General features: G+C 40.9%; 1 protein-coding gene across 1 annotated transcript in view; it reads right to left on the reverse strand.

The window, feature by feature from the left end:
- cfap299 (cilia and flagella associated protein 299) overlaps positions 1-22,748 on the reverse strand; it is a 496,835-nt gene extending 474,087 nt beyond the window's left edge. Inside the window, exons 1-2 of the mRNA XM_052040633.1 lie at positions 22,626-22,748; positions 3,234-3,364 (exon numbers count right to left, since the gene is read on the reverse strand). Coding sequence (XP_051896593.1) covers positions 3,234-3,364; positions 22,626-22,739 — 245 coding nt within the window. The 5' untranslated portion in view covers positions 22,740-22,748. The remainder of the gene's footprint in view (positions 1-3,233; positions 3,365-22,625) is intronic.
- Positions 22,749-24,152: the final 1,404 nt, after the last annotated feature.

Raw genomic sequence — 24,152 nt, forward strand, 5'->3', positions numbered from 1 at the left:
CATTATACAAGCAAGATGTTTCATATTTTCATTCTTTTCCATTCATAAAATCTCTGAACCTTCATGAGTGTGGTCCCCTCTAGGTGCAGATGCTGCTGCAAAAGTTTCAGATTCTTAAGAATTTTTCAAGTTCAAAGCAATTGTTAATATATTGTCCTTCTCATTTGAAATTCAGTTGATTAGTCAGCTCAGATAAATTTATTTAAACAATAGTTCAGCAAGTACACTCAGAGGATCTTTCATCAAAACCCACAATTGACTCTCAACTCAATAAAATTAACAAAAAATGCCCTGGAAAATAAACTGAAATATGTCTGTGCCCACAATCTTGGAGTCTGAATGCTACAATTATACAAAGGAGAAATAGGATTTAAGTGATTACTTAATTATGGTAAGCATTTTGTTCTTGCAGTTGAAAATGGATCACTTTACCAAAGTTTAGTATGCCAGTTGTGCAAAGTGGCAATCTGGATACAAGCAAGGCAAAAAAAAACAATGCTTTTACCATAATGTCAAATGCTGTCCCCCAATGCCTTGAGTAACATTGTTCCCCTTGATAAGTAAGGTGGACCACAAAAAGTGTAGCACTTCTCAAACATGATTAAGATTTCAAAGCATCCAGATCATCAACAAACAAAGTACTCGTGAACTTGGCTGAAGACATGGTTGCTGAAAAGTAACAAAAATGGAATGCTGTTGCAACTAAAATGAAGATAACTCCATTGAAATCCTGAACTGTAGACAGCAGAAAGGATTCGGAAAATCAGGGGATGAGTCATTCACCACAGCATACCCAGCCTTAGATCTACTTTTCAGCTACAGTTTTTTCATGACTGGCCCATTTGGTCAATGGTAACCCCATGACGTTGATGGTTGTTCAGTGATGGAAATTCATTGAAAGTCAAGGCTAGATGGTTTGACTCTCTCCTATTGGAGATGATTATTGCCTGACACTAGTGTCATGTGAATGTTACTTGCCATTTACTAGCTCATGCCTGAATGTTGTCTATTTCTTGCTGCATGCAGGCATAAGTTGTTTAATCTCGACAGACAGGACCTTCCTCCATGATTATCATTGACTCATAATGCCAGCTTTCAATACATCAACCATCTGAACTATCTCAAGATGTCAGGCATGCTGTCTGGTTATCAAAGTGATACAGCTTTGTTCAGTATCCTATCCAGTATTATCAGTGTCAGTTTCTGTCACAATTCCTCTTTACCAATAATAAAATAAACACCTTATTTGAAACAACACTGAGCTGTCTGCTGACTGAAAATGTTGAAAATGTCCTATGCACTGTATGATAGGCATATAGTACATAAAAGAGAGGGTCTTGTTTCAGACACGTGGGGTAGTCAGTTTTGCACTGGAGTACAATTCCCCTTCAATGAATCTCTTTTCTATTGAACTAACATAAATCAGCAAACAAGAGCTAGATTATACAAATTGCATTGGCAGGGAGAATGTTCCTTATCCCAGAAACCCAAGGGTATTCAGAAAACCATATTTATACTCTATCGGTTTATAATTGCACAAACAAATGAATTCAGACAAATTGTCTTTGATCATCCAGGCAGTATGAGGATAAAGAAGGTGCATTATTTGCTGCAGGATTCCCAATTTCTGACCTGCTATTGTAGCTATGGTACTTATCTGGCTGGTCCAAGTGGAAAATATTATTTAACATCACCCCAAGCTTGAACGTTGCCTGGGCTTTGCTTAATGCAGCCATGAGCAACTTTGTTTTCTGATGAATTGCAAACTTTACTTTATTTAAACTTCATTTATACAGCACGGTAACAGGCCCTTCCAGCCCAAAAAGTCCGTGCTGCCCATTTTAAACCCATGTTAACCTACCCGTACATCTTATCAGCGAACATCCCTATTTTGACTTTACCTTGAAGGAATGGTCAATAATGGAACAACTAAAGATGGCCTGAGAGATTGAACTGATTAAAATCTGCAGCAATGGAGCCAAGGTTATTGACCTTCAACAACCATAATAATCTTACTTTGTAATTTTCTAATCTTTATAGCATCCAGACTAATTTTTTTCTGTGAACCTGGAGGAAGCCTTTCTTGTACCAAAACTTCCACTTATGATATCACCCCTATGATAGCAACTTAAATTCAAGTCTGTCAAGGCTTTAGGCAACTGCTTTAGCTAGGAAAGGATCACTGATGAATGAATCTTTTCCACATACAATCTAAAATCAGCATAGCAATGCTTTATCAATTCTCTCATTCTTTTCCTTATGTTTCCTCTTTAGGTAGGTCTGTTTATCGCATTCAGTGAACAGCTATTCACGCTATTGGGGGAATATTGAGTGATTGGGATCTGGCACCACCAGGGATGAAGAGGCTCTCAGCATGCAATAGAGGATTAGCAATCTACTGAATGGTGAAAGTGGCACGATCTTGATCACTGGGGAAAAGATTTAAGGAATATGTCAGTCTTTCTTAATTCATTTAATCCATAAACCTTGGAAGGATCAGTTTCACGGGACTAAAGTTGGGATTATCTCTGCATTCATGCCAGGAAATCAGGCCATGGACTTTAAGGCCCTCAATCTCTAAAAATTTTCCGTGTGTTTAAGAGGAACTTGGGTTTAGAGCTAAAGTACTAGACAGTAGAACATGCATGTATCTCATGGCCTTTTGTTTTAAACTTGCACTTCTGATTTTATTATTTTTGATCGGTGCAAATTGCTTTTTGTGCTTGGATCTTCCTGTTTAACTGAAACACTTATGGTGGTTTGAACAGATACTGAAGGAAATAATTACACTGGATGGTGTAAAATTATGAAACATAGAAAACGGAGTAATACAATATTATGTATTGTCACCTTATTTGTTATAAAGTAACATAATTTAACATATATTCTGCCATTATTTTTATAGCAGGAGTAAAATTAGCTTGCTTTCTACTATACAAGAGTGCAAAAAATAAATTAGTCCTCCTATCTTTAAACTTTTACCTCTTTGACTATTGGATTTATTAATGCTAGAAAAGGAAGTCAATAGGATTCATTATGTTTTTTCAACTTGTTATACACTTCTTTCCAAATGAAGCAGGTGAGAAAACTATTTTCAAACCAGATCCCCTTCCATTCCAACACCGTGATGACAGACATGCATTAACATATAAAATAGCACATATGTTGCTTCTCTCTTATTAGAACAAAATCATGAAATATCTTCCATTACCAAGGAACTGGAATATACTCACTTTTTCTGGCTTTTTTTAGCAAGTCTTGCAGCCTCAGCATCTGCCTTCCTCATTTCAAACTCTTCTCTTTTCAGCACCTCTCCACTTCCCCTATATCCCAGTTCTACCAGCTGTCGAGCCAACTCTTCATCCTATGGGATTCATGGAGATGATTTATCAAGGCAGAACTAAAATTCATTCACTGGCTGACTGCCTCATATGATGTTACAGTAATGCTACAGTCTTTCAACCAGTCAGAAAACAAGTGCAAATAAAGAATAAAAATCTTACAACTTTTGCGCGAAGTGAGGACTTCGCCGCAGCTAATGATAATACAAGTGTGAGGGCAAGTGGCTTTTCAACAAAGTGTTTGTCTTTTCAGTATATCATAGTTTTAGCATTGTCCCAGAAGAATCATAAAGTATTTGAAGAGTACTTCCTACTGAAGAGCATACTGGCTTTCAAAACTCTAAAATACTACTCATTGAAGATGATAAAGATGTCAAAATATTGATAAATGTTCAAAACAGACTGAAACAACCACATAACCAGACTACAGAAGGGTGGAGATATAAAGAAATCTCGAGTGTGATTGCAGATTCCTGAAGGTAGCAGGCGAGTGGTTCAGCAGACAAATTGTAAACTTGCCTTCACCGGCCAAGGCACAGAAGGTAAGAGCAGGGAGGTCATGCTGATATTGTATAAAACATTAGTTAATCCACAACTCAAGTACTATGTACAGTTATTGTCACCAGATTGCAAGAAGGACACGATAGCAATAGAATGTAAAGGAAATTTTTGTTGCCATTTAAAGGGGTACTCTGCTCAAATACCTTCCAAAGTCCACAATGTGTGCTAAATATAATACTGAATGTTTTGGGGCACATTTTACTTCTGAATTCTCATAGACGACTGGACAATTCTACTATGGAGACTGACTTTACTTTCAAGTTACTTTCTTTGAAATAAAGAAGGCAGAAGGGAAATTTAGTTGAGATGCACACAATCTTAGGTAATCTGGAGATTTTTATTAAACTGCATCTTATTCATATTTCCTTATAACATAGAAACAACCAATGTTGTTAAATGTAACAACTGATGCACTATATTTATTTCAAAGTATTTATCTTTCTAACCAAACCAAGGAGTTTAAAAATTATTATACCTTAAGCTTCAAAGAAATGAACAGTTATGTTTAGGGAATACAAATCCTGGAAAAAATAAGTATCTGTAGATCATTTATCAACCTAACGTATTGAGCAAGTGTTTGCCCTTTCTACATTCAGCTTCCAAAACACTCCTTTCAGTGAAGTTATTTTAAATCCTTTACCCCAGTTCCCATTCAGAAAGAAAGTGTGTATGAAGCACTGCAAAAGTGATTAAGCTTCAACCAAGAGCAAAAGCACAGGTGATATAATCATCCTGGAATATTGTAAACAATATTGTATTCCAAACAATATGCACCCAAAATTATCAGCGCCTGTTTGTATTCGTATTGGTTTATTATTGTCACATATGCCGAGATACAGTGAAAAGTTTTTGTTTTGTATGCCATCCAGAGAGATCATGCTATACATAATTACATCCAAGTCGTAAAAACATAATGTAGTGTTTCAGTTGCAGATAAAGTGCAGTACAGGTAGACAAATAAATTGCAAGGACCATGATGAGGTAGATTAGGAGATTGAGTTCAAGAGTTCATCTTTTAGTATATGAGAGGTCCTTTAAAAGTCCAATAACAGTGGGGTAGAAGCTGTCCTTGAGCCTGGTGGTCCCTGCTCTCAGGCTTTTGTATCTTCTGCCCAGTGGGAGAGGGGAGAAGAGAGAATGATCAGGGTGGAATGGGTCTTTGATTATGTTGGCTGCTTTCCTGAGGCAGCGGGAAGTGTAGACAGGATCAATGGTGGGGAAGTTGGTTTATGTGATGGACTGGGCTGCATTCACAACTCTCTGCAATTTCTTGTGGCCTTGGGCAAAGAACTGCCATACCAAGCTGTGATGCATCCAAATAGGATTCTTTCTATGATGCATCTATAAAAATTGGGAAGAGTCAAAGGGGACATGCCAAATTTCCTTAGCCTTCTGAGGAAGTAGAGGCATTGGTGCGCTTTCTTGGCGGTAGCATCCATGCAGCTGGACCAGGACAAATTGTTGGTGATATTTACACCAAGGAACTTGAAGCTCACAACAATCTCCACCTCAGCACCATTGATACAGACAGGGGCATGTGGTTCACCAGGCTTCCTGAAGTCAGTGACCAGCTCCTTCATTTTGCTGACATTGAGGGAAAGGTTGTGTCTTGACACCAGGCCACTAGACTCATCAACTCCTTCCTGTACTCAGTCTCATTGTTCATATTGTATAATATCTCACTTGTATTTAATAGCAAGAGATTCAGTCACAAATTGTGCCGCTGCTGAAACACTGATTTATCTCAAGTTAGAATTGAAAACATATTTTTGGTGTAAAGAAACATCAGATACTCTGTAGATGTGTGAATAGATATTTTTATTACAATGAAGATTTTAAAGTATGCTGTAATGTCAGTGCTATAAAACAACAACTATTTTTAAGTAATGTTGTGATCAAGTGCTGCCACCTTGTGTATGTTCAACATATAAAGTACTTAACAGTTTGTAACAGACAAGCCTAAAAACTGGATTAGATAGCACCAATATGAAGCAATGCATGATTCAGTTTCAGCTTTATTTAGAGAAGATTATGCTTGAGATGATTTGGGGGGTGGGGGGTAAGGGGTCATGCTAAAATTGGACAAGGAAACATTGGTGTGCTACTCACATTAGCACACCTGATTTTACTATTTTTTTTAATAGCATGTCTGATGTTTCCCTGTCAAGTGAGGCATGTTTCCATCTGTACCAATATAAATTGGAGCACAAAGCTCTGTACTAGAACCATTGTAGAACAGGCTCAGCAAAAGGGCCACATCACACCAGTTTGCTGTATTTGTTGCCAATTAAAGGGGTACTCTGCCCAGATACCTTCCAAAGTCCACAGTGTGCGCTAAATGTAACACTGAATGTTTTGGGGCACATTTTACTTCTGAATTCTCATAGTTAAAAGCAAGGGAGTTTAAGACAGAACTCCATTACTTGAGGTGCTCTTATCATCATAGCTGGCTACTCAATGTAAGAGGACTTTGGCGCATTCAGTGAAGAACCACTCCCTTAAGGTTTTCAAAGGCATCCTACTTTTCTGCTGAACAATGTACTTGCAGTCCTATCTTTTCTCAGACTATAATTACTGAAATAAATGACATACTTATGTGCCTGGACTGCGCTGACTCTCAACTTCCTCACCACTTTTTCCAGGTGGCCACTGGAAATCGCTACATCTCCTAATTTGCTGCTTACTGCAGTATTGGAGACTATTAACAGAAAAAAATATTTTATCTCTTTTGATTTCAGGGACCAATGGGTGTCTTCTTGCACACTGGGATTTGCCAAAATTGCTGGCTTCAAAACTGCAGCCATTGCCTGGGCTCATATGCCTGTAATAGTCCCCCTATTAATCTGGACCTATATATTAATAACAAAAAAAAGAGTTCCAATCTCCACCATTTGTAGGTCCTTGCTAGTCACATTAAGAATCGTCTCATGATGAATACCGTGTTTCTAGGAAGCACATATGACTCCACCATCCTGAAGGAATCTACACTGCCAGACATTTTTCAGCAGCCAGCAGTGCCTGGAGGGATGGATCATGAGGGACAAGGCTAACTTAGACTTCACTAGCTGCTCACACTGGTGTGCTCACCCACTAAAGCAGGTGAGTGCATATACAAGAGCCATGTAAGTATGAGATCATAATGGAAAAAGCCACGGATCTCCTAAAATGGGATTTTGTTACCTGCACCGCTCTAAGTATACATACCAGGTAAATGTGAAGACTACATGTTACACAACTTTGTCAATTGAAAACAGGAGCAGCTGCCAAATAAGCAGAAAAACAAGCCTGGAGTCTGGACCAGAAGGGCCACAAGACAGAACTTGGAGAGTACAAGCAGCAAGAGGAACAAGAAGGTGGTGGCTATCAGGCTCAACATCCACATTCTCTTGTCCAGCTAAGCAAGGGAGGCAGGCATTTCTTTGTGAACACAGTTTCTGGGTGACAAACAGCAGGGATCTGCAATGGCCACTTGGAAAAAGTTATGAATTTGAGAGTCAATATGACCTTGACCCTCATGGAGAATCTGTCCATTTAAATCAATGTGGCAGCCGTCTCCCTCTCACTGCAGCATCTATTTCCTCCATCACGACCAAAGTGCGTGTTTCTGCTATGTAGCTACCACAGAGAGAGTGCATTTTAATGGCTGGATGCCTTTCACTGAATGCAGCATAGATTAGTGTCAGGAGATACGTAAATCTAGATTGGTCCTATTGGAAATTGTACGGTCCCCTTTTAGAGATTGTGTCTGAGTGTAAACCACCCTAATATTGTTTAAAATTGGAGCTGGGTCAAATTTATCATTTCCTCAAACAGGGTAGCCAAATGTACACTAGAACTAAACGTAACCCTATTTTAGAACACCAAAAAATTCTGCAATCTTCTTTATGTATAGAGTGGCAGAAGTGTGGAATCCTCTAGTGTGAGCTCAATTAATTTTATTTCCAAGATGTGGGCATTGTTGATGAGGTTAACATTTAATGCATGCCAAACTGCCTTTGAGAAAAATGCTGATCAGCCACCTTCTTGAACTACTAGAGCCTTTATGATGAAGATACTTTCACAATGCTGTTAGGCAGATATTTCCAGGATTTAGACCCAATGACGCTGAAGGAGAACAATATATTTGTAAATCAAGATGATGTTCTACTTGAAGACAAACCTCCAGGTAGCAGAGTTACTTTAAAACTGTGATTAAAATTTGTGTGCAAGATTCAAAGGATTGAATGTACCACAATGATACAGCAGCTTCAAGTACCTGGGTTCAATCATCTCATGTGCTGTCTGTGCAGAATTTGTATGTTCTCTTTGTACCTATGTAAGATTCCTCTGGGTGCTCTGGTTTCCTCCCACATCCCTAACACAGGCTGGTAGGTTCATTGCCTACTGTAAGTTACACCTTAATCAAGGTTAATGGCAAAAATCATCAAAGAGAGGCACAAGAAGCTGCAGATTCTGGAAGCTGGAACAACAAACAATCTGCTGGAGGAACTCAGCATCTGTGGGAGGGAAGGAAATGTCAACATTTCGGGTTGAAACCCTGCATCAGGACTGAGAGTGGAGAGGCAAGGTAGCCAGTATAAAGAGGAGAGGTGGAGTGGAGAGAAGAATTCAAGGTGACTAGTGGACTGAGGAGGGGTGTAAGAAGACAGGCAGGATGCACCAGGTAGGGGAGGGGACCAAGGTGGAGTTGGAAGACAGTGGCAGGTGAACGAGAGGTGGAGGCAAACAGAGCAAAAAAAATTAAAGGCAGATGGAGCAAGGTTGAAAGTGGGGAGTGTGAAAGTTGGAGACAACTGCTGGAGGGAGATAAGCAGGAACACAAAGATCTACCAGTGCCGGAAACTGATAAGTAAAAGAGGTGATAGGAAGAACCATAAGGGGAGAGGTGAATGGCAAATGGAACCTGTGTTATTATGTAGTTATAATAAAGAACTACATTTCCCAGTAGGCAATGCAAGAGGTCACATAGGGGAACAGGAAGTGGCTGTAAAAAGAGAGGGAAAGCAAACCAGTCTGGTGTTGGTTAATAAAAATGTTCAGATTTTAAACCCACGCGAAGTTTGTCTCTTGATGAAGAACATGGTGTCAGAAGTTGATGTGAGGTCTGAACAGGGAAAGTAGATGAATACTGTGTGCAATTGAGAAAGAGACTCAGTGAGTACGAAAAAAAAAGCTGTCATAAGCGGAGAAAAAGCTGGCTGGTGTGGCGAGGGAGCACATTGTTCCTGAAGTTCAGCAGTCACCGGATTTGCCAAGAGATATTCAGGTGAGAGGCTGAGAGTTCCCGTTATGGATAAGCTAAGTCCTCCCACACCTATGCAGTTTATTGGCGATCTAACCGATAATTGGAAACGCTTCAAACAGCGATTCAACATATATTTAGATGCTAGTGGAGTGGGAAGGAGCGATGAAAAATTGAAAGCGTCTATTTTTCTGCACATGATTGGTGAAGATGCTTTGGACATCTATAATAGCTTTCAAATTGAGGAGACAGCTTTTGAGTTGAGCACTTTGATGAAAAAATTTGAGGAGCATTTTATCCCAAGTAAAAACATCACATTTGAGAGATATAATTTTTTTTTCCTGTGACCAGAAACAAGGTGTTAGCCTCGATCAATAATTAGCTGAGCTTCACACACTGAGTAAGTCTTGTGAATTTGGAGATTTGAGAAACTCTCTGGTTAAAGACAGAATAGTTTATGGCATTCCAGATAATGGACTCAGAGAAAGACTGTTGAGTGAAAAAGATTTGACCCTGGAAAAGGCGGTGAATATGTGTAGGTCAGCAGAAACCACACGAGCACAAGCTAAGGAGCTGCACAGGGCAGACACAACAGTGCAGACTGTGAAAACAGAGAAGCAGCACACAAGGCATTTCCAAAAGCAACAGCAAAGCAAAGAGGAAGGCTCAAACAGAAAATGCAGCAGATGTGGAGGTAGACACATTCCAAAGATGTGTCCAGCTTATGGGAAGTCCTGCAATAGCTGTGGGAAGAAGAATCACTTTGCAAGGTGCTGCAAAGCTGGGGCGAACAAGAGAAAGGTGCACACAGTTGATGAGGAAATGGAGGAATTCTTTGTGGATTCTGTATAGACTGTGGCTGCTGGTAAAACAGAATAGATTGTTCCAGTAACTGTGAACGAGACAGTAATTCCATTCAAGCTTGACACCGGAGCTCAGGTGAATCTGTTATCCATGGATGATAATAAGACTCTCACAGTAAAGAGTAAGATTTACCCTGTGAAGTTAAAAGTGACAGGGATGGTGACTTACCTGGCTAAGTTCATCCCTCGACTGTCAACAGTGTCAGCACCACTTAGGTCACTCCTTGAGCAACAAAATGAAAGGATTTGGTCTCACGAGCAAGAAGAGTGTTTCCAGACATTGAAAAGAGTCCTAACTGAAGAGCCCGTGCTGAAGTTTTATGATACGGAAAGGTGTATCAGGATATTAGCTGATGTGTCCCGGTACGGCCTTGGATCAGTACTAGTGTAGCAGCGTGATGGCACATGGCAACCTGTGGCCTATGCATCAAGGGCTTTAACAAGTGCGGAAGCCAACTATGCACAGATAAAGAGCTTGTCACCAGTACATATGCATGTGAAAGGTTTCATCAGTACATCTATAGGCAAGCTGTTGAAGTGGAGACAGACCATAAACCATTGGTCTTAATTACATCCAAACCACTGAATGACTGTCCCATGAGGATACAACCCATGTTGATAAGGCTGCAGAAATATGATGTGAAGATGATCAACACACCAGGAAAATATATGTTTGCTGCTGATGCTCTGTCTCGAGCAATCAGACAGAAAAGAGTGATCAACAGGTTAATGCAGATATATAGGCCTATGTTGACATGATTGTCACCTCTCTTCCGGTATCGCCGAATGGAACAGAGCAGATTAGGAAAGCAGCAGAGGCAGATGAAACAACGAAAGTACTCAATGATACAATACGGAAAAGATGGCCAGCAGCAGAGGATGACTGTCCAATGTGTATTCGGAATTATTGGGCATGCAGAGCTGAACTGTCAGTAGTGAAAGATATGGTCATCAAAAGGAACAGGTTTGTGATTCCAGTGTCACTATGCAAGGAGATACTCTAGAAGATACACAAAGGGCATCCTGGGGAGGAAAAATGTAAACATAGAGCACGTGAAGTGATGTACTGACAAAGAATGAACCAAGACATCAGCCAGATGGCTTCATGTGATATATGCCTTACCTACAGACCAAAGCAGCAAGCAGAACCACTTACACCACACCCTGTACCAGACAGGCCGTATTTCAAAGGTGGAGTGGATTTGTTTGACTGTAATGGGAAGAGCCATATTGTTGTAACAGACTACTTTTCCAATTACCCAGAGGTTGCAACACTGCAATCAACATCCAGCAAAGCAGTTATCACTATCCTGAAAGCTGTGTTTGCAAGGCATGGAGTTCCATGTGAAGTAGTATCAGACAATGGTCCACAATTTTCGAGCTGTGAATTTGAATCCTTTGCCAATGTTTGGGGGTTTCAACATATAACCTCCAGCCCACATCACCCAAAATCTAATGGCCTAGCAGAGAGTGCAGTTAAGGTGGTGAAGGGCCTCATGAAGAAAGTGCAAGGTGGACGAGAGGATTTCCACAGAAGTCTAATGATTTACAGAAGTGCGCCACTGCAGAACGGCCTTTCACTGGTCCAAATGCTGATGGGTCTACACATACGCACTCAGCTTCCAATATATGAAAACCTGTTGACACCTGAAGGAGCACACAAGGTCAAACAGGCTAAAGAGGAAGGGAAAGAAAAACAGAAACAGAATCAGGACAAGACAACGAAAAGCCTACCAGTCCTGAAGCCTGGGGATCTAGTGCGAATCCGAGATCATGATTCTGGCACATGGTCCATGCAAGGAGTTATGCAAGAGGAAGTAAATCCACATTCATACCAGATCCAGACGGAGCGAGGGACACCTCTGAGGAGGAACCACGTGGATCTACGACCACATGCTCCAACCCATGGCTGTGACCCATCCGCTGTCAGTACACCAAAGGGGCCAGCATATGGAGAAAATGAACACGTGGACCAGAGTTCCCAGGAAAACAGCAATAGTAATGCAGCAAATGAAAGCAACACACCTGCAAAAACAAGTACCAGACCAAAAAGGACCATTAAACCACCTCAGAGACTGATTGAAAGCTGCTGAGTGGACAAGGGTTCTTGGCAGGTTTATAAGGACAAAGTATTGTGTTTGTTTTTCTTTAAAGGGGGAAGATGTGTTATTATGTGTTGTTCTGCAGTTATAATAAAGAACTACAGTTCCCAGTAGGCAATGCAAGGGGTCACATGGGGGAATAGGAAGTGGCTATAAAAAGAGAGGGAAAGCAAGCCAGTCTGTTGTTGGTTAATAAAAATGTTCAGATATTAAACCCATGCGAAGTTTGTCTCTTGATGAAGAATAGACATAACAGAACCAGAATCAGATAGGAGAGAGAGGTGTGGGGGAAGCCTGTGAGTGAACTGTATGTATAGTGGGTGGATGGAACCAGGAGGGGGAGGGGCTGGGAAAGGCGACAAAAATGGGAGGACTGGAGGAGGGTCAGAAGGATGTGGGGGGGGGCGCAGGGTGGGGTGGTGAAATCCATCTAAGAAAATTGAAAGGCATGCGTGAGAGTGAATAGGTTTCAGGGATACAAGGAAATATCGCAAGGGTGAATGGGACTATGGGATCCAACATGAACTGAATGGATTCAATAGTTCCTGCATCATGTTATTAGTACAAATTAAAATAGGTGGACTCCTTTCATTGGATTCTATATATTTTTAAATACAGGAGGAAATTTGGTAAACTGTTTGGAAATGAAATCAGTTTTGCTTTCTTATACCTAACTCACATTGCAGGTTAGAAATTTGTTGGTTCTGAAATAGTTGTGTTGAAACAGTTTTGAATGCTATTCAAAAATAAAACCCTAAAAGGATAAAAATGTTCAATTGTGACCATAATGCAATAGCATGGTCAGGAATATTCTTCCCCCCAAAAGCTTCCTTTATTGGAAAGCTGCATGCTGCAAATGGAATCTGTTTGCACGAATGGCACCACTTAACCAGCTAAATGCAACATCAAAACTTCAGCTCTTGAAAGGACTCAGGCAACTCCCACATATCACAGCTGCAATTGTTCAAAATTCCCAAAATGACTACAGAAAAGGTGAGGGAGTGAGCTGCTGTTCATTATGCTAATTTTAATGGAGGAGATCCACACAAGGAGAGCTCCCTTATACCAGTGAAGGTAGGAAGCCATCTGGGTAAGAGCTTGGTGTGCCTGGCAGGAAGTGGCTATAGAGTTAACCTCCAGATGGGAAATATCCCATAACGTGGAAAAATGAAGGAAGAATTATTGTGATTTCCCTGCCATCCCCAAGATATATGAAGGTGAGGGCCTCTACATCAAACATTCAATTGAGGTGCACTGGCCTGGACTGCAATAGTATAACTTCACAAGCATCTGGTCTCCAATGTCCAGACTCAAAGACATCCAGGCACAGACCCATTCTATCATTAATAAGCCAACCTTGTCAGGGGTTCACATCTTATTTTGCACCTTTGTCTCACAAACCAAGATTGTAGAAAATCAGCATCTATCACTCTGGACATGCCTCAGTAGCCACATCTCCTTTGTACCAAATCATAGTTGACCCAGCTTGGTCCTCACTTTCACTTCTTGTGGTTTCTTCACACCTACACTAATCTTTTGTTCTGGAAGTGTCACTGCTACAGCATCAGTTGGCACAAACAAGAACCTTCCTCGTGGATCAGCCTGATGGCCTTCTACCTACATGTGCTGCCAGAAGGCCAAGTTTCCACTCTTTCTACAAGTCTCCAATGATCAGGCACATATAGAAAGAGATAAAACATTTAAATAATATTTTAAAAATCAAAAATTGGTAAATTAAGTAATAAAATGTGAAACAATTTTACCCCATGTAACTTAATTGAAACATTGATAGTAATTAAAAGTCTAAAAAAGAACAAACTACTTAGTTTCATTTCCATTTTTAGTAACAATTGGCGGCCCAATTCAAAAGAATGGGGTACTGCTTGATGTGCCATCTATAGCTAGTATAAAGCTGTGGAGCCAGGTATGAAGTGTATTCAGCCCCTTCCTCAACACAATCAGGAACCACTTCTGAACTTAATGCTGAGGCCAGCAGCAGAGTAAGAGGTCACATGTACCACCAGAATGTACTGAGACTGGCATTGCAGTTATCCAGTGGTTCCCTACTTCTACATCATTCCTTCCCTTATTGAAATAGCTCATGTCTAAAAGGGCACTTGCATACAACATTCCCATGTTGTTGTTAGAGAGCTTATAACTGCTGGATTACCAGGAGAAAAATCACCACCACCACTCCAGATGTTCTTGCCTCAGGGAAAGAGGAAGATGAACTGTACACAACTGATGTGGCAGTATGAAATTTTACGTCATTTCATCTATTGCTGCTGGACATCAGTTCAGACACTGGCACTGAGGGAGAAGAATAAAGGATATGCAGGCTGGAGGAGAAACACCAGCACTCATGAGCTGCACTCAGCCAGGAGAGAAAGAAAATCAGCTGTAGCAGCTTACCAGTGACACCGCATAATAGTTCTGCCGACATCACAGTAACTGATAGATCAGGTTTCTGCTTCCATGGAAATAGAGGCCAAGTACTTTCAAAGTAGCCTCTGTGCTTCCAGTAAATCCCATCAGAGCTTAACTGACTGTGAGCCAGTATCATTAACCTTGAAACTGGCTTGCCTGCATCCATATCCATACCTAAGCTATTATGATCCAACTGATCTATTTTACATGAAAAATGCTTAAGGTGGATATTTGACATACATTGTATCAGTAGAAAAACATATTATTACAAACGTGGCATGACATAATTCCTTATGACATACAAGGCAACTATTTTGGCCATCGGTTCTCTGCTGGCTCACAGAGCAATTCCAATCCTACTAACTTTCCCTGTATTCTCCCACATTTCCATCTATTCCCCCTCACTACACAGTAGGGGCAATTTACAGTCGTTATTTAACCTACCAACCTGCACAACTTTGGAACATAGGAAGAAATTTTGAGGACATCTTTGAGGATGTGACAAAGCACATTGATGAAGGTAGAGCAATGGATGTGGTGTACATGGATTTTAGTAAGGCATTTGATATGGGTCCTCATGGAAGGCTCATTCAGAAAGTCAGAAGGCATGGGATCCCGGGAAGCTTGGCTGTGGGGATTCAGAATTGGCTCACCCAAAGAAGACAGAGGGTGGTGGTAGATGGAGCGTATTCTGCCTGGAGGTTGGTGACCAGTGGTGTTCCGCGGAGATCTGTTCTGGGACCCCTGCTCTTTGTGATTTTTATAAATGACTTGGATGAGGATGTGGAAGGGTGGGTTAGTAAGTTTGCTGATGACACAAAGGTTGGTGGTGTTGTGGATAGTGTAGAAGGTTGCTGTAGATTACAACAGGACATTGATAGGATGCAGACCTGGGCTGAGAAGTGGCAGATGGAGTTCAACCCAGAAAAGTGTGAAGTGATACACTTTGGAAGATCAAATTCGAAGGCAGAATACAAGGTTAATGGCAGGACTCTTATCAGTGTTGAGGAACAGAGGGATCTTGGGGTCCATGTCCATAGATCCTTCAAGGTTGCCGCTCAGGTCGATAGGGTTGTTAAGAAGTCATATGGTGTGTTGGCCTTCATTAGTCAGGGTATTGAGTTCAAGAGCTGCGAGGTAATGTTGCAACTCTATAGAACTCTGGTTAGACCACACTTGGAGTATTGTGTTCAGTTCTGGTTGCCTCATTATAGGAAAGATGTGGAAGCTTTAGAGAGAGTACAGAGGAGATTTACTGGGATGCTGCCTGGATTGGAGAGCATGTGTTATGAGGATACGTTAGGTGAGCTAGGTTTTTTCTCTTTGAAGAGAAGGAGGATGAGAGGTGACTTGATAAAGGTCTACAAGACGATAAGAGGCATAGATCGAGTGGACAGTCAGAGACGTTTTCCCTGGGCGAAAATGGCTAACACGAGGAGGCATAATTTTAAGGTGATTGGAGGAAGGTATAAGGGGGATGTCAGGGGTAAGTTTTTTTTTTACACAGAGAGTGGTGGGTGCATGGAATGCATTGCCGGCAAAGGTTGTGGTGGACAGATACATCAGGAACATTTAAGAGACTCTTAGATAGCCACATGAATGATAGAGAAATGGGAGGGAAGGGTTAACATTTGGGAGAGAAGGGTTAGATAGACCTTATAGCAGGATAAAATGTCAGCACAACATTGTGGGCCAAAAGGCCTGTACTGTGCTGTGGTGTTCTATGTTCTATGTTCTTAAATTGAAGTACTATGAGGAAACCCACATGGTCATGGAGAACATGCAAACTCCGAGGGGGTCAGGATTAAATCTAGGTTGCCTGGAGCTCGGCTTGCTGAGCCACTGTGCCACCCAATGACCTGATTACCAGAAGTTAAAGTTAAAAACCTAGCTTTAAAAACCATTCAAGAGTAAAAAAATGATTGAAAGGGTTAAGGGTAAAAGTAATGGATAGCAGCACCTTCTTTTAAAAACAAGATGGTGTTACGAGCCAGGTTGCTATTTGGTGAATGTCCCTTTAAGGAACCTGGACAGTAGAGTAGTAGTGTGTGTGTGGTGTCATCAAGACAGCAAGAAAACAACGTGCTGACGGTTTTTCTCAGTGAGTCAAAATAAGTCGGAGAAGAGAGAGAGAGAGAGAGAGCGAGCGAGAGAGAGACTTACTGCTGGTCTCCAATAACAATGGATGAAGAACAATAGCTATGTCTGTCACTACAATCCACGTATGGATTTTTGGAGCAAACAAGTGGAGTCCACTTTGTCGTTAGCCTGTAGTGGGGAACAGGTATTTGTGTGGACGGCAACGTATGGAATGCCTTCGGGGTGGCAGATACTTCGGAACAAAGCAATGGAGATCATCAGAGACTGAGGTGTCGTAGAACATGTGGATTTCGTAATTTCTCTCTATATTCTCTCTATGTTTTGTCTTCAGTCAACGGTGGTTTTGCAAAAGCCTTTGCTCACGTTTCACCTTATGACTTGCTGAAATGAATTTTGAGAACTATTCCTAGACTTGGGGTTTGGGAATTTGCCACACACACACTTCGAGTTTAGTTTTGGGGTTAATGTTTAATATCTAACGTTTTTACTTTTCTTATTATCATAGGTAGTTGTTAATAAAACAGTTTTTAACACGTGTACATAACTCAGTGTGTTTCTATTGTTGCTGGTACGTAACAACAGCAACATTTGAACTTCAAGGAAAAAGAAAGGCTGTTAATTCTACAATGAACTGAAAGAGATATGCAAAAGTCTATGGCGGAATGCAATGTTTTAGAACACAATGGGATAAACTCCTAAACCAAAAACTGCAACTGTCAGTCATTATCCCTAGGGAATCTCAGACATCCAGAAACAATGATGCCACTTTGTAGCTTTGATACCTTAACGCATTGAAGAATTTTCACAGACAGCAAACCAGAAAGTAAAAAGCATAATATTTAACTGATTTTTTTTCATTTACGCTTAAAGTGGAAGAGAGTAAGTGCTAAAATATCAAGATAACAAAATGCATAAGTATATGGAATTTTTGAAATATTATCATATAGAATGGCAACCTACATATAATTACACTTTAATAAGTGCACATTGTTCAAACACGATTTCACTTTAGCAAAAAGCCTGACATATCATAGTTGCTATTCCTTAGTTTTAATTATCACAATGCTTCAAGTAGTGACTGAAAATGAAATACATTCATCAATCTGTTTATGAAAAGCAAATGGTCAATCAATAATTCCATTTTTGATGCCAACTTAAGGAAATGCATAAATATGAAAATGGTGCTGGATTTAATATTCAAGACTTAGCTGTGGTAAATTGATATTGTAAAACCTTTGAAACTGTATTTAGACTGGCTGCAAGTTAATTTAAAATAAACTTCCTGTGCCTTGATTTGTCTCAAAATAAATACAAACTGACTACTTTTATTTTGTGTTATCTATTTGACCATTCATATGTATCTGTACACTTCTCTAGTCATAGGAAAAAATATTTTGTTCAGGCTAAAGAGATGGTACAGCAAAGCTCAGCAGGCACCTGAACTCCAGGTAAGGAAATTTAAATTGTTTTTAACGATATAATTTAACAATGCTTCATTTAGAATAATAGAATAAGAATAAGATATCTTTATTAGTCACATGTACATTGAAACACACAGTGAAATGCTTCTTTTGCGTAAAGTGTTCTGGTAGCAGCCCGCAAGTGTCGCCACGCTTCCGGCACCAACATAGCATGCCCACAACTTCCTAACCCGTACGTCTTTGGAATGTGGGAGGAAACCGGAGCACCCAGAGGAAACCCATGCAGACACGGGGAGAATGTACAAACTCCTTACAGACAGTTACCCTAACTGCTACACTTCCATAGATGCTGCCTGACCTGCTGAGCTCCCCCAGCGCGTGCGTTAACTGTGTCATGTCCATAGACAGCGGAGCTATTGAGACCACAGTCCCATTATTCTATGAAGTTGTTTCAGACAAGAGTACATATTGGAGGCAAAGTGATCAGTACGACCAGGAGAAAGAAGATACTTTCTTTTTATTTAGACATAGAGCCACCATAAATCAATCTTTCCATTATAACAAATGATAATTAGAATGTTTTCCATTGTTTAGGTATCCTTTCACTGCTCATTAATTGCTTATTAAATGATCAGCAATTAATGATTCTAGTACCAGATTTAGATGACTGCTTTTAAGCACCTGTTTGAATTTTAAAGGTAGCTGTTATAATGGAAAGATTGATTTATGGTGGCTCTATGTCTAAGTAAAAAGAAAGTATCTTCTTTCTCCTGGTCGTACTGATCATTTTGCCTCCAATATGTACCCTTGTCTGAAACAACTTCATAGAACAATGGGACTGTGGTCTCAATAGCTCCGCTGTCTATGGACATGACAGAGTTAATGTGTACAGCCATTTGCCATGGCACTGTTGTCTTTTTACTGATGGGCACTGCAATTTTAAGGGAGAAGCTTTGTTTCCTCCCACCTTCTGCCCCACCAACTCTCCTCCATATCAATATTGCTCCTTTGAATATGAAATAATTAGGGCAGAATATTGATGAGCCTGGCCAAAATAAGAATGAACTTATTTTGTGTCAGGGGAATATTTTCACAAAAATGAGCGATGAACTTTGTTTTTGAGAATCATACCCCAGGTATAAATATTCATGGTATAAACCTACAGACCCAGATCACAGTGCACAGAGATTGCAGATGCATCCATGTTAAAGAGCTGCCCATTGGTAAGTTTTTTTTCCTTTCCTTTGCTATTCGCTCTTTTTTTCTTTGATAACGCCTTTCCCTTTGAAATTGGGCTTCTACTTGATAGTGGCTTTGCCATCACTGGTATTGGCTGGTAGCTTGCTCTTCACAGCTTGTGATGTCTACATTTGTTTTCTTGAGAAATACCTTCAGTGTGTCTTTGCAATGTTTCTTTAGACTGTCACAGGATTTCTGGCTCTTATTACGCTGACAGTATTTAAATTGTTTAGGGACCAGGGAGTAGGGATGTCAAACACAGTGTTCAGTCCAAATGAGTTTATTCTCAAGGACCTTTGTCTCAATGTCAGTGACATTGGCTTTGAAAACAACATAGGTATAATGATCTCCATTGTTAGTGTGGATGACTTTCTAGGGGTATTGTTGAAGGCACCTCACTCCAGGCTTTGTTGGTGAGACTGGTAAACAACCCAAGTTTCAAATCCATAATCAATTACAATTGATAACCAAGTTGGACACCGGGATCATGGTATCATTTCATAAGTCACAGTAAGAAGAGGTGTGCCATAGAAATTTCCCTAGAGGAGACACAATACTAGATCCTCTGCTGAATATCATCATCAAATGTTTACTCCCAAAAAAAGTAGCTATGAAAGTAAGCAAAAATGTCCAGTTATCTCCATAATCTCTTTCATTAGTGAACTGTGGAGGGGAAGGCAGGGGAGTTCATTTGCAAAATCTAACGCAGCCCAATAAAGTACCTTAGGCTTTGATGTGCGAGTCCCAGACTTTGGGAAGCTTCTGTAAAGAGATATGCCACAGTCTAAATGAATCAGCCTTGGACAGAAAGGTTTGGTACTCTTGTTGTATTGGCTATATTTCATTTCTCCTGTTCCTCCTTCTCGTCACCCTGGGTTTCTGTTTCACAGCTTGTGTGGCAAGTCTAGCCCACAGTATCATACAATTTTGTGTAGATCTCAGCACATGCCAGACATTGGTATTGGTATTAGTATTGGTTTATTATTGTCACTTGTACAGTGAAAAACTTGTCTTACAAACCAATCTTGCAGGTCAATTCATCACACAGTGCAGTTACATTAAGTTAGTACAGAGTGCATTGATGTAGTACAGGTAAAAAAAAACAGTACAGAGTAAAGTGTCACAGCTACAGAGAAAGTGCAGTGCAATAAGGTGCAAGGTCACAACAAGGTAGATCATGAGGTCATAGGTCATAGTCCATCTCATTAATTAAGGGAACTGTTCAATAGTCTTATCACAGTGGAGTAGAAGCTGTCCTTAAGTCTGGTGGTACGTGGCCTCAGGCACCTATATCTTCTACCCGATGGAAGAGTAAAGAGAGAATGTCCCGGGTGGGTGCGGTCTTTGATTATGCTAGCTGCTTCACCAAGACAATGAGAGGTAAAGACAGAGCCCAAGGAGGAGAGACTGGTGTCTGTGATGCGCTGGGCTGTGTCCACAACTCTCTGAAGCTTCTTGCGGTCTTGGGCAGAGCAGTTGCCATACCAAGCCGTGATACATCCTGATAGGATGCTTTCTATGGTGCATCGGGAAAAGTTGGTGAGAGTCAAAGGGGACAAACCAAATTTCTTTAGCCTCCTGAGGAAGTAGAGGCACTGGTGAGCTTTCTTGGCCATGGCATCCACGTGGTTTGTCTAGGACAGGTTGTTGGTGATGTTCACTCCCAGGAATTTGAAGCTGTCAACCCTCTCGACCTCAGCACCATTGATGTAGATAGGTGTATTTACACCGCCCCCTTAATGACGGACACTCAATTTCTAATAAGGAAGTTGAAATAGATCTTCAACATAACAAAAGGTCAGGCACAATATTTTCAAGTGAGTTTTGTTGTTCTACTTATAGACTTTCTCACAGATGTAATCAATATTTACACTGCCTATCCCTTGCTCCCAAACAGGTTGGTGGTAAGTTTGCTTTGAGTTGCAATAAGATCAAAGAGTAGGGTGACCCCTAAGGATGCAATAGAAAGTCCATGTAAATGTGCATTACAGGAAGAAGCTGGGATTTGCTTTTGTTTCTTTTCTCATATCAAATCTAATTAAACCAAATAAATTTAGAATAAGTTAATCTTATTTCTTTGTACGCCATATGAAAGGTGTTCTTTTTTGAAGTTAATTTAAAGAAAGTCACTTCGATAAAGAGTTATTAATAATCTTTGTGAGCTAAGGGAAACATTTTAATCTGCTAAAAGAAATAAAAAAAATTATATCAGTCCTTCTGTAGTAGGCAAAATGTGGACACAGAAGAAATGTGCCTAATGCAACCTGTCATCTGTACTAGTCTTAAGGCTGTGCTTAATTTTTGAGCCCTCATGGGTTCAACTGTCTAAGGCTTTGCTGGCAGCAGACCTCAATCTCAAACAACTCTAATGTTCTTTTAATAGCTAGTTGTTGTCAAGTGCCTCAAACTCTTCTAAATATGCATGATTAGGGGCATTTAAAAATGGTTCAAAAAGATTAAAATTAATAAATCCACTCAAAACACAATAAGATGATCAAAATATAAACAATCACCTTTTCTGTCAAGAGCAAAGAGACAGTTCAACTGAATGCCCGCTCCTCTTAATCTGAAGCTGAAGGGCCAGATGCAAAAGGTTTGTCAGCTCAAGAAGTTTGTAGATTGCCTCTGGAATCAACACCAAGTCCAGCAGTAGAGGTCCAACCTCCAGATCATCCCTAATGTGCCCACTGTAATGTGCAACCGTGGAACTCAGGAGCGAACTTATTGCAAATTGCAGCGAGCTAGCAACTCGCCATTCAGCCCAAGTGACCTTCAATATCGTGACATTCCCCAGTCTGTTGCACCAGTGTTCACAATTGTCTCATAGGAACATTTTTACTTAGAAGTTAACCACTACACCTTTTCCAAGCATAACGTCCTGCCTGTTTTACTACATATCAAAATGTAATATTTTGCAACCAAACAACGTTACCTTTAAGGTTCATATTTATAATTAACTCTCATTCCCAATAGTACATTGTTGGAATGACGGTTGAATTGGGATTAGGGTGCCGAGTTTATAGGGTTAATGTTTAGTGGTAGGACTGTATGTGGGAGCCTTGCTTGGAAGCAGCAACTGATCGTTCAGTTGTCGGGCATCACATAGGGGATCAAAGTTTGTGAAGTTACTGCTGAAGTCACAGCCTTGTCTGGATAAGAGAGATCTGGCAAGCAGCCTACTGCAAACACTGTGGAGAAACCTCTCTCAGGAGCTGGGCCCCGCCTACTGTCTCCCGGCTCTGCGGACGGAAGCAGTCCGGGACGTCCCGGCCAGGCCGAGTCCGTTCTCTTCAAAGAGCCAGAGGGTGAATGAGGAGTTCGGCTCTTACCTCCAGGTAATACAGATCCAGGGAAGTGATCTGCGAGTCCAGGAAACTCTCGTAGGTCTCGAATTCGTTGACAATGTTATCGACTGCTGCAGCTCCCTGCTCCTCTTCCTCCATGTTGTTTACCCCGGGCAGATGCTTGTCGCCCAGCAACAAGGACTTCCGGCGTCACCAGACCCTGAGCTTGGCTCCTGAGGCTACGCTCGGAGCTCCGCCTCTTGCAGCCTGACTGGTGCGGCGACTCCACGGCTCGGAGCTCCGCCTCTTGCAGCCTTACTGGTGCGGCGACTCCACGGCTCGGAGCTCCGCCTCTTGCAGCCTGACTGGTGCGGCGACTCCACGGCTCGGAGCTCCGCCTCTTGCAGCCTGACTGGTGCGGCGACTCCACGGCTCGGAGCAACTTGTGCGCTCATTCCGCATCTTTTCAGTGATAATTCGATTCGCTCCTTGTGGTTGATAAGTGAGGTTATGGGAAAGTGAGATTAAAGAGTGATTGATGCTGTTATGAAATGCTTTGTAGGAGGTCAAGGCGACAGGGTGCCTTTTGAATTCTGGAAAATAGACGTGGCAACCTGGAAGTGTTGGAAATCCAGAATGACAACCGAAAATGTTGCAGATGTTCTGGATCAGACAACGTCTGTGCAGAAACAGTTAATGTTTCAAATCACCTTTCACCAGAACCATATTAGTGTTGGATTGTTTTAGCAGGGAGGGGCGGATTGTTTGAGCAAAATAATATCATGAACCTGATAGGCGAAACAATCATTTGTGCTGGAAACATCTGCCATTTCAAGATTTCCAGTTTATCTGGTATTGTGCGTGGTGAACAGCAGCTTACCCATCAGCAATGTCTAGAAGTCTGTTGGTTAGTACTTCGAAAAGGGTGGGTTGGAGGTAGAGGTTTGATTTAGCTAGAATAAAATGTAAAACTGTTCCATGTTCTGCCATCTGAGATAAGAAATACTGATTTAGACAGGCAAGGGAGCAGATTGCTAATACCCAGTGCGTGGAGAGATAGCGTGGGCTGGGAAATGAAAGGCTAGCTTGGTTAAGGATCCATAAAGAAGAAACATTATAGGAATATGAGTCTACCTGTACATATTAATTTTGCATCATAGAATTACAGAGGAGTTTATAACACATGAGGAGTCTGCATGACCTATCATAGCCATAATCACCAAAAAAGAACTACCTAGACTAATCTTGCCGCCCAGCACTTAACCTGGTGTTGAAGGTCACAACACTTCAAGTACACATCCAAGTAATTATGAAATGTGATGACGTTTTTGCCCTTACTATCCCTTCATGCAATGAGTTTCAGACCTTTACCACTGTCTATCCTTTCTCAGCTCCCCTGTAAGTCTTCTACAAATTACTTCAAGTCTCTGCTCCTGTTTTTTTAAATTGGTCTGCTGGAGAAAAACTAGGACCTTCCTATTTACTCTATCCAGGCCCCTTATAATTTCACACATCATTTAAGTCTCCCTTTAAACTGGTCTTTTCTGAACAAAACAGTCCCAGTCTTTCCAT

Source organism: Pristis pectinata, chromosome 2 (assembly GCF_009764475.1).
Source record: "Pristis pectinata isolate sPriPec2 chromosome 2, sPriPec2.1.pri, whole genome shotgun sequence".
NCBI lineage: Eukaryota > Metazoa > Chordata > Chondrichthyes > Rhinopristiformes > Pristidae > Pristis > Pristis pectinata.